At 49.0% G+C, this 15,847-nt stretch overlaps 1 protein-coding gene and 1 non-coding gene across 2 annotated transcripts; both read left to right on the top strand.

Moving 5' to 3' along the window:
- Nucleotides 1-1,829: 1,829 nt before the first annotated feature.
- On the top strand, nucleotides 1,830-14,633 carry LOC130486934 (dixin-like). The gene is made up of 5 exons (XM_056860236.1): nucleotides 1,830-1,937; nucleotides 8,788-8,917; nucleotides 11,011-11,136; nucleotides 13,040-13,289; nucleotides 14,522-14,633. The coding sequence occupies exons 1-5, from the start codon at nucleotides 1,857-1,859 to the stop codon at nucleotides 14,631-14,633; spliced, it is 699 nt and encodes a 232-aa protein (XP_056716214.1). The 5' UTR covers nucleotides 1,830-1,856.
- Nucleotides 2,211-2,282, top strand: TRNAA-AGC (transfer RNA alanine (anticodon AGC)). Its single transcript has one exon. It is a non-coding gene; the product is annotated as a tRNA-Ala (tRNA).
- Nucleotides 14,634-15,847: the final 1,214 nt, after the last annotated feature.

Genomic DNA, 15,847 nt, shown 5'->3' with positions numbered 1-15,847 from the left:
ACAAGGAAAAGGTGCCCCTTGCCCCAGGGTGTGAAATTGACTAAACCAGAGGCTGCTTGTGATGTCAATTTCATGTCTCTTTGGATTCTGTGGAATTAAGTCAAGCAGTCGCAGTTATGAGAACTAAACAAACAGGAGTTTTCTTCTGTAGTGAGTCTGTTTATTTTGTGTAATTGTTATCCTCCAAAGTGCTTAGAGTGGTGTATGGTGTATGTGATTCTCTCGTCTTCTGTTTTATCCTCACAACTGCTCTTTTAAGGCAGGTTGAGCCCCGGGAAAATGACTGGTGCACGGTGGTTCAGCAACCTTCAGGGCAAATGGGGATTTGAATGTGGGACTTACTAGTTTGATTCCATCCCCACTCTTATTTCTGTATCTCTGTAGGTGTGTAATGTTACTAAGTAAATGGGTGAAGACTATGGCCAAGTGGTAGTGAGGGTGAGGATTGTTGAGAGAAAGCGTGGTGTAATGGTTAGGAGTGGTGGACTCTAATCTCGAGAACCGGGTTTCCCCACTTCTCCACATGAAGCCTGCTGGGTGACCTTGGGCTAGTCACAGCTCTGTCCGAACTCTCTCAGCCCCACCTACCTCACAAGGTTTGTGTTGCGGAGAGGGGAAGGGAAGGAGATTGTAAGCTGCTTTGAGACAAAGGTAGAGAAAGTTAGGGTATAAAAACCAACCCCCCTCCTCCTCCTCCTTCTTCTAGCTCAGTGGTTCCCAACCTTTTTTTGACCAGGGACCACTAGGACTTTTTTGTTCAATGCAGGGACCCCAAGGTTCAAAATAAAAATTCTGAGAATTTGAAAATAAACTTTAATCATAACTGTTAGTTAAACATTAAACTTAGAATTATATTTGAATATTTATTTTTATAATAGAGAACTTTTAATTGAAAATATTAATTTATTATGGGCTTATAACTTTGTTTCGCGGACCTTAATTTAGTTCTCGCGGACCCCTGGGGGTCCACGGACCCCTGGTTGGGAACCAGTATTCTAGCTACTCCAGACAAAATAATGGTCCTTCACGCCTCCTCTAACTCCCTTTACTGTCTGTGCTTTCTGGTGGTTTTGCACCAGTGCAACCCTGCAGCCAGAAGTAAAAGACAAACAGGGCCAGAGTGGAGCCTGCGGTAGAGAATTCACTTCTTCCTTATACGACCGTTGCCTGGCAGTAGACTGTGTGAAACACAGCCCGTCCACAAGCACCCAAAGCCTGGATGACACTTCCGACTTGAGCATTTAAAATAGCAAAAAGGCAAACTTGGATTCATTGTATAGCTGCAGTAAATGGCGTAGAGTCCTTTTGCTGGCAGGAAGCGCTGGAAAGAGATCCGCTGTGATTCAGTTGCTTGAAGAGTGACAGGTGATTCCCGGCTTGTTTCCTTTAAAGATTTCTCACCTGCCCTTAAAGGTGCATGAAGAATCCAAACAGCAGCTTAAATGCGAGAAAGGAATACCACTTCAGAGCTCTTACCTGCAAAGAGCGGCTCCTTTTCCGTCTGTAGAGCTAAGGTAAAGCAGGCCCTCTTTTGGAACGCAAAGCCGCGTTAAGATAAATAGGATTATGCCTAACCCCGCTACAATCCCTGCAGTCAGCGCCCCGGACTGTAACGATGCTGGGAGCAACGTGGGTTTTGCTGTGGGGCTGGCATTCCTGCCTCGGCTTCATCTATGGGTCAAGCTCAGAGTGATCAATAGCAACAATTAACAAGCAGACCTTTGCATAGTACGGAGATAGTGGGCCAGGGAGAGGGGGGATCTCTAGTTCAGTCCTTCTGTATGCAGCTGTCGGCCAAACGCCGTCGGAAACTGCCGAAGCCTTCAGGGAGCTATTAAATCCTGTGCTGTTTGGAAATGTCTACAGCTACAAAGAGGGAGCTGCTTAGCCGTGTAATGGATCCTCAAGAACCTTCATGCTCCACTGGAAGGACGCAGGTGGGTAGGGGGAGCGTCTGGCAGGGCAAATGTTTTTTCAGGCCGCAGGAGGATGCTTGCTCCCCGGGCTCTGACCGCCTGGTGCTGCTTTCAGTGTGCAAGTCCAATGCTGCTAGCGTGGTTGGTGGTGGTGTAAAGTGCTGTCAAGGTGCAGCTGATTTATGGCAACCCTGTAGGGTTTTCAAGGCAAGAGACGAACAGAGGTGATTGCCAATGCCTGCCTCAGGATAACAACCCTGGTATTTCTTGGTGGTCTCCCGTCCAAGTACGGGAGGGGTTGTGGCTCAGTGGTAGAGCATCTGCTCAGCATGCAGAAGGTCCCAGGTTTAATCCCTGGCATCTCCAGGTAAAGGGACTAGGCAAGTAGGTGATGTGAAAGACCTCTGCCTGAGACCCTGGAGAGCCGCTGCCGGTCTGAGTAGACAATACGGACTTTGATGGACCAAGGGCCTGATTCAGTATAGGGCAGCTTCATGTGTTCATGTGTACTAACCAGGGCTGACCCTGCTTAGCTTCTGAGATCTGACGAGATCAGGCAAGTCTGGGCCATCCAAGTCAGCGCAGAGGCAAACAGAGGTGGTTGGCCATTGCCTGCCTCTGCATTGCAACTCTGGACTTCCTCAGTGGTCTCCCATCCAAATACTAGTCAGGGCCGACCCTGCTTAGCTTTCGAAAGCTGACAAGGTCAGGCTAGCCTGGGCCACCCAGGTCAGGGCTGCTGGCATTGTTATTGGGTAATAGTGATTTTTGGTGCCGGCAGCATGGTCATTGCTGCTCAGAACAGTGGAAGGGTGTGGTTCGTGCTCAAAGAGAGGTTGCTGAGTGCACCTTTTAAAACGAACTCCATGCCACACGCCAGACCGTCAGTCTCTCTCACACACACGTATCCCACATCAACCTATTTTTACTTCTCCTGTGCCTCACCCAGACACACACATGAACACACATGAAGCTGCCTTGGTCCATCAAGGTCACTCTTGTCTGCTCAGACTTGATGGACCTTGGTCTTATCCAGCAGGGCTTTTCTTATGTTCTTATGTATGCCACCAGTCTGGGCAGTGATTTTTGGAGGAGAGGGCTATCCATGGCTACTAGTCAATATGAATACTAGTCATGATGCATACCCATTCTCTATGGTATCAGAAGAGCATGCCTTTATATGATGCACTGTGGAACACAGGCAGGACAATGCTGCTGCAGTCGTCTTGCTTGTGGGCTTCCTAGAGGCACCTGGTTGGCCACTGTGCAAACAGACTGCTGGACTTGATGGGCCTGGGTCTGATCCAGCTGGGCCTTTCTTATGTTCTTATGTCCCCTACCCTTCCTTGAAGTTCTGTTCGTCTACTTTAGGGAGCATATGCATGTGTAATGGGTGCCTCAGACTGGCATTGCTCCACAGCAAACAATTTCTGCAGATGTGCCCCGTGGGTTAGGACCAGGAAGCTCTTGAGCAGGCAAAAGGCTGTAGCGTTGGAAGCGATTCTCTGGTGGGCATTCATTTGAAAGCCATTGCAGCATCTGATGGCCAGAAGGTTGGCTTATGGAGGCGGCGGGTTCTTGATATACAGCTGTGCTGGCAAAGTCTTCTGGGGAATGGAGCTTCTCCTCCCCCAATAAAAAGAGCAGCCGGCAAAGTCGGAGACTTTAAAAGATGAAAGCTGCTAATTAGTCCTGCTTCGAAATCTTCCCTGGGGAGAGAAGAGTGGTGGGAATGGGAGCCCCACACCGACCCTGACTTCTCATCGTTGTCTGCGGTTGTATCCAGCCAGATAACATTACGTATCCTGGTGAATAACCCTCAGATGAATTTTACAGGTGTTGGGGTGGGTTTTTATTGCCTCCCCCTTTTTTCTTTTATCCTGTGTAGTTCGATACAACTTCAGAGCTAGGCCAAAACGGAGGGCAACTTTTTACTACAGCTGTGGGCAGGAAGGAAACGGGTTTTAATAAAAAAAATCCAAGGGGGTAAGCAAGTTGCAAATAATTCATAAGTGGTAATGTACGGAGAGGCAGATGGACATTTTACTCCGGGGATCCATAATCAGATTCCCCCGACATGAAGTTTAGCTTAAGAAGCAGCCACTGGGAGTGGGGGGGGGGGCAGAAGGATCAGGACGGTGGCCATGGGGAAGAGGAGTTTAACTCTCCCCCCCCCCCCGGCCATTTCCCCCCTCCACCCATGTTGCTATTAATCTTGGTAGAGGAAAAAGACATCCTCTCTTTTTCCTGTTTTTTGTTTGTTTATTTTGCTACTGGGGCTCAAAGCAGCATGAAGAGCTGGTTTTGACTGGGAGACAGTCCAGGGGGACTCTCTTTCACTTGCTTGACACCACCGCAGCCCTCCCACCCCCAGTCCAGCTCTGAGCTTTTGATGGTTGCTTTTAAAGGCTAAACTGTACATTAGGTCAAGCCTTGATAGTTAATTAACCTTGACAGTTAATGAGGAGTGTAGGTGTGACTTCTTCACATGATTGAACTCACAACTGGTGGAGGGGTGTGGCTGTCTGGGGCCTCCAGGGCATATCTACCAGCCGAAAGGCAAGCGGGTTTATTACTCGGTGTGTGTGTGTGGGTAAAGTAAGAGGGAGGGCATCTTGGCCATCTTCTGGGCATGGAGTAGGGGTCGCTGGTGGTATGGGGGGGAGGTAGTTGTGAATTTCCTGCATTGTGCAGGGTGTTGGACTAGATGACCCTGGTGGTCCCTTCCAACTCTATGATTCTATGCTGTCATGTTGCAGCCAACTTGGCAATCCCAGGAAGGGGCTTTCAAGGCAAGTGAGAAGCAGAGGTGGTGTGCCATTGCCTTCCTCTGGAAAGCCTTCCTTGGTGGTCTCCCATCCAAGTACCGACCCTGCTTGTGTGGGTGTTAAGTGCCATCGAGCGGCTTCCGACTCATGGCAACCCTATGAATCTGTGTCCTCCAAAACATCCCATCTTTAACAGCCTTGCTCAGGCCTTGCAAATTGAGGGCCGTGGTTTCCTTGATTGAGTCAATCCATCTCTTGTTGGGTCTTCCTCTTTCCCTGCTGCCTTCACCTTTTCCTAGCATGATTGTCTTTTCCAGTGACTCTTGTCTTCTCATAATGTGACTAAAGTACGGCAGCCTCAGTTTAGTCATTTTCACTTCTAGGGTCAGTTCAGGCTTGATTTGAACTATAACCCACTGATTTGTTTTTTTGGCAGTCCAGGGTATCCGCAACACTCTCCTCCAACACCACATTTCAAAGGAATCTACTTTCTTCCTATCAGCTTTCTTCATTGTCCAGCTTTCACACCCATACATAGTAATGGGGAATACTATGGCATGAATTAATGTGATCTTGGTTGCCAGTGACACATCCTTACACTTAAGAATCTTTTCTAGCTCCTTCATGGCTGCCCTTCCCAGTCTCAATCTCCTTCTGATTTCTTGGCCGACCCTGCTTAGTTTCCAACTTATGGCTACCCCAGCACGGGGCTTTCAAGGCAAGTGAGAAGCAGAGGTGGTTTGCCATTGCCTTCCTCTGCAGAGTCTTCCTTGCTGGTCCCCCTTCCAAGTACCAACCGTGCTTCTCTTCCACAATTTGATGAGATTGGGCTAAGCCATGCTGCCTTCCCTCCTTGTTCCTGTGGATATTTTAAAATAAAAATGCAGCCAGTTTTGTATTCTGCACCTAGATGAGGACCGTAGAGCGGGTTCTGCTGTGCTAATGTATTCCCCGTGCAATCAGGTTGCAGAGGACAATTAAGATGCAAGGAAGAGATCGGATAAAGTGTTTCGTTTTGACAGTTCAGAAATCTCGACGTTCCGCACGGCTGGCGTGCGCCTTGTGGTTTCCCCATTTCTGCAGATTTAATGCCACCCTGCCATTCTTTTCGGCATTGAACTTTAATAATGTTCTCATTTCTGTTGCCCGTTAAATCTCCCCTTCCAGGGATAAACATGCGCTGCTTGGGATTTTCCTTTTGTAGGAGTCGAAACCTCTGAGGAGTGTTGCAGGAAAAATCAGAGAGCGTTTAGAGTTTTCTGGTCACATAATAAGCCTCCAGCTTGAAACCGCTGCAGGAAAATCTTCCGCTTTGAAGGGAGGAGATTACCCAGACTGCTAATTAAACGAGAATATGTTTCATCTGCTTTGCTTCCTGAGTCTGGCATCGCGTGGCAACAGCCAGTCCCTTCTCTCTGTAAGGAACTGGACATTAGCAAAGGTTTATGAGGGACATGTGTATTTAAAATGATACAACAATCATACAACAATCATAAAAGATAACGCTAACGTGTGCGTGTGTGTTCAGTGCCATCAAGTTGTTTCCGACATATGGCGACCTTATGAATTAATGACCTCCAAAATGTCCTATCTTTAACAGCCTTGCTCAGATCATAGAATCATAGAGCTGGAAGGGGCCGTGCAGGCCATCTAGTCCAACCCCCTGATTGAAGCAGGATCAGCCTGGCCCTAGAGCATCCCTGTCAAGACACCTCCTTTGTGGTCTGATCACTGCATTTCTGCATTAGCTCCCAATTCTGTCTGAGAGTGAAGAGGGAAAAAATTACCTTCAGAAATTTCTACTGTGCTGTTGAGCCTGACTCTCATGGTAGCTTGACATGGTAGCTTGACTCTCACGGTAGCTTGCAAAATAGCACCTTTTCCATCAAACAGTAACAACAAGAACTGAACAGCCAAATAAATGCAACCAGTCACATAGGTGGCTTCCATGGGGAGGGTTCCTCAACATTCTCCCCCCTCCCTTCCTGTAACTTCACAAGCCTTTGGGGTTGCTTCTCCCCCGTAATCGCCCACCTACCCCTTTTTTTACACCTTTGCTCTGTCTTTTCCCAAACCAGCTTTGTTGAGGGTTTTTTCCCCTTTCTGAAGAGAACATGTTCAAAGCCCGTGGAAGGGATGTGTGGGAGTAATGATACTTCTAATGGCACAGTGCTAAAAGCGCAGCAATGAAATTCCAGACTAGTGTACATGTGGCAGTTGTGGCGTAGTGGAGAAGAGGAGGTTGGGGGGGTCATGATTGCTCTCTTTAAGTAATTGAAGTATTAGAGGAGGGCAGGGAGTTGTTCCTGTTGGCAGCAGAGGAAAGGACTTGCAATAATGGGTTTAAATTGCGGGAGGAAAGGTACCGGCTGGATGTTAGGAAAAATATTTTGCAGTAAGAGTTGTTTGACAGTGGAATCAGCTGCCTAGGGAGGTGGGCTTCCTAGAGGCACCTGGTTGGCCACTGTGTGAACTGACTGCTGGACTTGATGTGCCTTGGCCTGATCCAGCATGGCTTTTCCTATGTTCTTATGTTCATGCCTAGTTTCTCCAGGATCAGAGGAGCATGCCTATTATATTAGGTGCTGTGGAAGACTTTCAGGATAATGCTGCTGCAGTCGTCTTTGTGGGCTTCCTAGAGGCACCTGGTTGGGCCACTGTGCAAACAGACTGCTGGACTTGATGGGCCTGGGTCTGATCCAGCGTAGCTTTTTCTTATGTTCTTACGTGCACATGGGGGCTTGTGTTGGAGACGTTGCTCTCCTCGATACACTGGATCTGGGCCCATTTAGAGCTTTGAAGGTTAATGCCAGCACCTTGTTCTGAACCCAGCAGCTAGTAGATTTGGGGCTTCTTCAGCGCTATGTCACAAAGGAGAGAAAATGCTGAGAAAATGGGGGCTTCCAAAGTTATTCAAGGGTCGCCCAGCATAAGGCACCTCGCAGGATAGCTTTGAACTGGCCGGCCAGAATCGCCTCTTCTGATTTCTGGGTTTTCTGTATTGTGCTGAGTCAACTGAGCCTTCTGAATTATCCCTGCTTTTCCGCTGGGCAGGTGCATCCAAAATTCACCCCAACCGCCAGCTACCAGCCACCTTTCTGAGCAAAGCAGACTGAGCCGTGTTGCCTTGCGACTGCTGGCTTTCTCTTGTCAGGATGATTACCAGCGGCGCTGTGATCAGAATGTGACTTTGTGATGGGTGGCCGGCGGAGAGGCGTGCACCGTGCCTGACATTGCCAAGAGGATGCGGAAGCGAGGCTTAAAACCTGCTGTGTAGGCAGAATAACGGGGAGCTTAGCGAAAGGGGATGTCACACTGCAAAAGGAACACACTCGATTATGTCTCCCGAGTGTCTTTCCGGGGTGGTGGGGGTCCCAGCTGCAGCAGGAGGTCTGCTGACTGATGTACCGAAGGCCAGAGGCTGTCTTTTGCCCTGCTAGCTACAGATAAGCACATTTTAAATAAGACATCAAATGCATTTCGGGGGGGGGGGAAGTACACATTCAAGCCCTGACTACCACATACCACTGAAATGCATTCCCTGAACATCATGGAGAGAATTGCTAATGCGAAGGCAGTGAGTAGTCAAGGAACTGGGAGAAATGAAAGAGACGCGTTCTTGGTCCCGTGGTAGAAAACAACTCTTGCTCTTTTCTACTGCTACAGACAGACTTAACACGGCTACCCTTCGCAATCTTGGTCCCATGGTGTTTGTTCTGATCCCATAGTTGTCTTTTTGTGCGCAGAGGCTTTTGGAGAGCTTGAAAACCCTGCCTGACCAGGAGCGGCAGGGGGACTACAGAAATGAGCGTAGTCCAGGTATCCTTCCATGCAAGACCGCCATGTGTATAAGGGTATTTTTTTTACAGGGGATTTAAGTAGTTGGAGGCTGACCTTGGGGCTGTCCAGCAGAGTGAAGTCAAGGAGGAAACCCTTGGGGGTTCAGGGTTTCACTGTGTATCTTGGAATGGCCACAGAGCTCTGGCTCAGACCCTTTGCTGCTTTCATTCCCCGCACGCAGACGGCACCAGTGCGGAGTTTAGCGGCTGCCCTACCCGTCCCTTCACTTGATCAAGTTTTTTGCTCTGATTCGTCTTTTCCAGCATCAGCTGCAGGCGTATGTGGCCTGGGTGAATTCGCAGCTGAAGAAGAAGCCAGCGGTGAAGCCGGTGCAGGACCTCAGGCGGGATCTGCGAGATGGGGTCATCCTGGCTTCTCTCGTCGAGATTGTAGGTCAGTAACCCAGCGCGCTGCACCTTGCTGAGATTTAGGGGGGGCTTTCAACAGAGTCCTCAGAAAACGGAGTCAGGTGTGCTGTGGAAAACAGGTGTTCATGGGTGAAGCTCACTCTGCGCATTAATCTTTTCTGTTGAGCACCTCACCAGAGTGCTGTCTGACCTCCAAGTGTTGCTCTCAGTTACAGCTGCCTAAATCAGGTGTAAACAGGTGAGGCACCCCCTAAAGGGAAGCATTCCTTTTAAAACAGACACATGGAAATAAAATTTATTCCATTGATTCTTGGTGGGGCCGGATTGCTTCCCCCCACCCTGGCTCACTATAGCCCAGTGTGTTATTAATGCACACCAATTGGTTCGATGGGTTTTATCAAAGGGGTTTATTGCTAAATTTTATTGGTTTTAATTGTATTATATTTTATTTAAATTTCATATAACAATGCTGACTTGATCAAAGCTGTTAGCCGCTCTGAGCCTGGTCTTGGCTGGGAAGAGAGCAGGTTATCTAATAAAATAGTGGTAGAGCATCTGCTTGATATGCAGAAGGTCCCAGGTTCAATCCCTGGCATCTTCAGTTAAAAGAACCAGGCAAATAGGTGATGTGAAAGACCTCTGCCTGAGAGCTGCTGCTGGTTCTGACTTTGATGGACCAAGGGTCTGATTCAGTATAAGGCATCTTCACGTGTTCAGCCACTAAATCACTGGGCTATATTGAGGTTTTTTTAAGGTGCTCTTTTGATCTGGCATAACTGCTGCGTAGATTTTTTCTGTCTGATTCAAACTGTGGAACAAACAAGGCCTTCAATACAAATACTAAGTCAGCATCCGAGCAGCTGGGGGTGGAGTAGCATAGGTCATCCACAGAGCAAACTAATTTACTCACCCCAGTCAGGGCTGCAAACTGGCTTTCCAAATGGCCGACTTTGAGGATCTCTTGTAGCAGGCCTTTTATGCAGGGGCGCTTTCTCGCAATGACTGTTTCAGGGCTTCCTTTAGATGATGCATGTTTTTTCCGCCCATCAGAGGTTGCCTCGCTCTCCCCATACGTTTTGCCCATGTTTTCCAGATGCTGCTTTAGCCAAAATCTGGAAAATGCGGGCAAGACCCTCGGGGAGAATGAGGCAACTTCTGACGGTTGGGAAAGGCATGCATAGTCAAAAGGAAGCCCTGAAGCAGTTGGTGGGAGTGCCAGCGGGGAAACGTGCCCGCATAAAAGGCCACACTTTTTTGTGGTGTGAGGATTAGGCAGACATAGGAGGTTGAGGGCAGCCATCTGAGCCACTCAAGCTGAGCCAACGTGGTGTAGTGGTTAAGAGTGGTGGTTTGGAGCGGTGGACTCTGATCCGGAGAACCGGATTTGATTCCCCACTCCTCCACATGAGTGGTGGAGGCTAATCTGGTGAACCGGGTTTGATTCTCCACTCCTACATATGAAGCCAGCTGGGTGACCTTGGGCTAGTCACAGCTCTCTTAGTGCTCTCTCAGCCCCCCTGCCTCACAGAGTGTCTGTTGTGGGGAGGTGAAGGGAAGGTGATTGTAAACCAGTTTGATTCTTCCTTAAGTGGCAGAGAAAGACGGCATATAAAACCCAACTCCTCTTCCTCCTCTTCTTCTTTCTCCTCTTCCTCCTCCTCCTCCTCCTCCTGCTGCTGCTGTCTTTGCCAAATGATGGAGAGTATATGAGCCACTGTTTTACTCGCTCACAGGGCTTCTATGGGTGTTGATTTTGCTGAGATGCCAATATTTATTTGAAAGAAGGAAATAATAGGCTGCGACATACGGCTGGGGAGACAAATGCCGGTCTTTTCAAAGGCGGCACGGCACACTGTGCCAGCCAGCCAGGAGCCGCCTCCAGCTGATACAGCAGATAATGATAGATGGCTCTTTACGGCAGGATATACGCTCGTCCTAATTATTGCAGCTTTTCAGTACCCTAAGAGGACGGGCAGAATCACAGCTTATTCTCCCCTCTGCATCCTAGGAGGAATGGCTTGGGAGGCTCACCCCCGTCCAGCAGAATCTGCTGGAGCCAGCCCTTATTGTAACGCAGGTTCCTTCTTGCTGATAACCAGCGTTATGTCTCTTTCTCAGCTGGCGAGAGACTGAGCGGGGTGCAGGTCAGCCCCACCAGCCAGCAGGAAATGAAGGAAAACGTGGAGAAAGTCCTGCAGTTCGTGGCCTCCAAAAAGATCCGTATGCACCAGACCTCGGCTAAAGGTGAGCGCTCTACGTATAAGCAAATGAACCTACCGAGTACACAAATACCCGTCCATAGAAACAAGCAGCACTCTTTGCCTTGCAAACCATGTTTACCATCTTTTCCATTGCTGAGCGGAACGGAACACGTGGTGGAAAAGAGATCTCGGAGGCAACGCCAACAGCTTTTCAGCCTTGCCCAGGCGTCAGCTGAGTCACAGGCATCACATGAATAGGAAGGGACGTTCATTTCTTGCTGGTTTCACAGTGCCCTCAATGTTTGCGTCTCCCAGGGGCCTGGGGTGTGGCCGAGAAGGGGTACAGTAGCTTCACTTGGAAACGCAAAGCGCCTGATCCTCACATTGTTCCCTGAAAAAGAAGAGCACAGCCCTGCAGGTTATAAACATCAGTTGGGCATCCTTTCAGTATTTGGGGAAAACAGTGGGCCTTCTGTGCCGACAAGAGGCTGTGCAATACCACCCTCCCTTTCTTAGTTTGATGTTACACAAGAGTTTTTTCCCCAGGTTTTACATAAACTACAGCTGGGACAATCTGAGACTTCCATGGAATTCAGGAAAACCTGGTTTATGTATGTTTTAACAAGGGGCTGGTCATCCTTCCACTTTAGGTGGAATCCTGGGAAACGACTGGTAGAATCTTGGGTGTCTATCATAATCGATCCTCCGGCATTGGCACATCTGTTTCCGAAACTGGGTATCTCATTCTGCAGTGAGCAACGGTAGTAGCTATGGAAAGGGTGCATGTCATGCTTCAGCTATGTGCCTCTAAATAAATAAAGCTAAAAAAAAAAGCCTTGCCATGGTATGTGTGTGTGTTGGGAAGGGGGGCAAAACTGTGTTTCACTTAGCTAGAGGTTAATTGCTTTTTCCCCAGTAGAAGAGAAGGTGTTTTGAACGCTTATAAAACGGGATGTCTGTGCAGTAGAAGGACTTCCTGGAGGGAAAGAAATCTGGATCCCTTGGAAAAGACGCACCGGTGCATTTCATGGTCCTTCCTTCCGTAGTCCCGTAGGTTGGGTTAGAATCATAGAGTTGGAAGGGGGTGTACAGGCCCTCTAGTCCAACCCCCTGTTCAATGCAGGATCAGCCTAGAGCATCCTTGCCAAGTGAATGTCCAGCCTCTGCTTAAAGACTGCCAATGAGGGGGAGCTCAGTGGACGACATCCCCATAAACATGAGACGTTATCCCCTCTAGAAGTCCCGGGTGTACCCTGCGCATTCAGAAGGTTGGCCTGTAGGTGTCAGTCAGTGATTTTGTTTTGACTTGTTTTATCCTTGGCTGTGTCATCAATCAAATCATATTTTTTATCCTGCCCTTTCTCCAAGGGACTGGTTTGCTTGGTTTTCCTAGCTCTCATTTTGGTTGCACAGCAGTCCTGCGAGATAGGTTAGGAAGAGAGACTGACCCAAGGCCAGCCAATACAATGTGCTTTTGTGGTTGAGGGGGGATTTGAACCCGGGTCTGCCCTGTCCTAGTTCAACCATCTAATCACTATACCTCTCTGCCTCGCCTGTCGTAAAGTCCTAGTAGCTGCATCTACGTTTCAAAGAGCACAGGCTGCTCCAGGGGACTTGATTTGAGCTTGGAGACTGCTGGTGCATAGATTCCCAACAGGAAAGTGTGGGTCCAGGGAGCAATGAACCTCAGGTAAAACTCCCATGCATAAACGACTGAAAACAGCAGTAATATGTTCATTGTAGTGATGTCAGGACAAGGAGACAAGTTGAAAGGTGAGAATTTGACACAGGGCTGCGGTTTTCATTGGCAGCCTGGTGTTCTTTGTCACTTCACCCTCAGAAGGCCCTTCTTGAGTTTAACACCAGCCATTAGTGTTGTCCAGTCTGAGGCCTGCCGGATTTCATCGAAATAACCTTGACCTGGGGTGTTTGATTGTGTTTTGTAGACATCGTCGACGGCAACCTGAAATCCATCATGAGGCTGATCCTTGCCTTAGCTGCTCATTTTAAACCCGGCTCGAGTAAACCGGCCCCGTCCGGCACGATGGGGAAGAGCCCAGCGGGAGGAGCAGCGCCGGCAGCCAATCACAGGCCTCATTCGGCGGCCGCTGTTGCCCAAGGTGCCGTGGCGGCCCTGGCAGACGTTCGCCAGGATGTCTTGCACTCGGGACGGGATGTTTTCCGGCTTAGACAGAGGTAACTCGTTCTGTGTGTCCAGCGCTGTGTGAACATGAGTCAGTTCTGAGACTCGTGCAAACATAAGACTTCCCAAAGACCCTGAGGCTTTGATGATATTCAGGTTTCTCTCCTGATGTCATAGGTAGGGTCTAGAAGGAATTTTCCCTAGGTGGGATTGGTTTGCAGTGTTGGGGTTGTAGGATTTTTCAGGAGGTGATGTGAAAGACCTCAGCCTGAGAACTCAAAGAGCCGCTGCCGGTCTGAGTAGACAATACTGACTTTGATGGGCCAGTGGTCGGATTCAGTATAAGGCAGCTTTGTGGGTGTTCTTTAGTTTTTTCTCTGCCAAGGATACATATGCCTCTGCAGCATACAGCCTGGCTCACTGGCTTGAGTCATCTGGATCTATTAGCTCTGCAGAGCCCGTTTCTCTAGTGTATCAGTTTATGGGACCCTGTGGGGTAGATGGTGCAAGTGGACCGCGAAGGGCAATGGCATGTCAGAATTGAGTTATGGGGAGGTTTGATGAGTGTGGAAGTGATTTCTATTCATGCCATCAATTGTTGCTACACTGTAATTTTCCTATAATTTTTTTGCTGGGGATGGGGTGTCATTGTGCAGCGACATTTAATAGATTAATCTATTTAGGATATTTTTTTTGTCCTTCCTCCACCATGGAGCTCAGGGCAGCATTCCTGATTCTCCCTTCCCAATTTTATCCTCACAACAATCCTGTGAGGTAGGAGAGAGAATGACTGGCCCAAGGTCACCTGCACTGAGCTGCGTTGCAGTGTGGGAATTTGAACCCGGATATCCTAGACCAGCGGTTCGCAAACTGTGCTCCACAGAGCCCTTGGTGCTCTGTGAAACATCTCCCAGTGCTCAGTGAAGAGACTGGAAAGAAAAATACTACTGTCATTCAGTTTAGTATATAGGTGCTAGGTGGAAATTAGTGCTCCGTGATGAATTTCTCTCCTGAAAAGTGCTCCATGTCTCAAAAAGTTTGGGAACTGCTGGCCTAGGCCCTAGCCTGACACCATGCTGGCTAACAAGGCTGTGAGTAGTTTTTTTTAAAACTCCATTTAGATTAATTGCCGTATGCAAATAGGGGGTCGCATGCCTCTTGAAGCTGGGCATGGGAGCAGCATTGAGCAAAACCACAGGGATACGTTTCTTGATGTTCAGCACATGCTGAAACTGAGGAAGGGTTTGCCTTAACTGTACTCTGTTTGCCTTTACTTTGTCTCCAGGAACAGCAGCATGGACGACGAGATCGAGCACCCCTACTGGAGTGTCCGCGCACTGGTGCAGCAGTACGAGGGGCAGCAGAGCACGCCATCCGACTCCCACTCCTCCAGGTAATCCGAGGTCACCCTCTCAGCTCACTGCTGGGCTGGCTGTGTCCCTTGTGGAGACTGGCACTCAAAGCGCTTGAAAAACGAGCTAGGCTGTTTTCTGTGCTTAGGATCTTGACCACGCAATCCTAGGCATGTCTGTTTACACGTATGTCTCACTCTCTTCAGTGGTGCTCACTCTCAGGTAAGCGTGCAGAGGATTGCAGCCAGAGTTTGGCGCGGAATTTTGCATCCGGGGAGAAGTCTGCTTTCGTTTTTCAAGTCCCCGTGTTCATAGATTTGTGGTTGTCTTTGTTGCTGTCGTGTAGAAACTGACTTATGGTGACCCTGTACAGTTTTCAATAGGTGAACAGAGGTGGTTTGCCATTGTCTGCCTCTGCGTGGCAACTCTGGACTTCCTTGGTGACCTCCCATCCGAATACTTGCCAGGGTCGACTCTCCTTAGCTTCCGATATCTGACACGATTGGGCTAGCCTGGACCATCCTGGTCAGGGCAGGCAAACAGCTTTGGTTTGCCATTGCCTGTCTTCATAGCAGCCCTGGACTTCCTGGGTGGTCTCCTGTCCAAGTACTAACCAGGGCGGACCCTGCTTAGCTTCTGAGATCTGGCAAGATTGGGCTAGCCTGGGCTATGAGTTTGAAAATCGTCACTGCTTGTCCAGAAACCGAAGGATTCCCTACGCAGCTTGCGTCAGTCATGTTTTAAGAGCGATGCGGCTCTTTGGCCCCTCCCTTACCTTTTAGTCCCTGAATCTCTCTGCCTGCCTACGCCTGTCCTATCCCTTCCTGCTTTCCCAATCCCCTTCTTTCTTTCTGTCTCCCGAAACCTTGCTAAAATCGTTCAAAACCTACCCCCCTACCCAAAAAAGCAGTTAACTGTGCAAATTATACTACCCTTTGTTTTGTGTCTCTAGTTTTTGAATCTGGAGATTCCAGGGAGCCTGCTCATTAGCTAGTACTAGGCAATTTCCCCAGAATCCTTCCCTAAAGTCACCATTTTCCCACTGGGAAGGCTCAGATGCCTCCCCACCCCCCACCCCCAAATCTGTTCCCGGATCTCCTCCCCGGTGCGTTCTCTTTGCTGCCCCCTACTCTCTGCTCCTCCAACCCTCCCAGCCCTGCTGTCAGGCAAAATGTGCCTTCTGAAGCTCATTAATCGGTTTCCCTACCTCTGCCAATCTGCATGCTGTGTTCTCTTTGCCAGGTTTTTACTGTATGCCG

The sequence above is a fragment of the Euleptes europaea genome, chromosome 14 (genome assembly GCF_029931775.1).
Source record: "Euleptes europaea isolate rEulEur1 chromosome 14, rEulEur1.hap1, whole genome shotgun sequence".
NCBI lineage: Eukaryota > Metazoa > Chordata > Lepidosauria > Squamata > Sphaerodactylidae > Euleptes > Euleptes europaea.
Note: the sequence above shows the minus strand (reverse complement) of the source record. Positions and strands in the feature narration are given on the sequence as shown.

What these genes read in the sequence shown, in the direction of transcription:
- LOC130486934 (XM_056860236.1), top strand. Translation starts at nt 1,857, where the DNA reads ATGTCTACAGCTACAAAGAGGGAGCTGCTTAGCCGTGTAATGGATCCT. An exon ending in GCTCCACTGGAAGGACGCAG is followed by an intron (nt 1,938 to 8,787) that starts GTGGGTAGGGGG and finishes CGTCTTTTCCAG; the next exon opens with CATCAGCTGCAGGCGTATGT. An exon ending in GCACCAGACCTCGGCTAAAG is followed by an intron (nt 11,137 to 13,039) that starts GTGAGCGCTCTA and finishes TGTGTTTTGTAG; the next exon opens with ACATCGTCGACGGCAACCTG.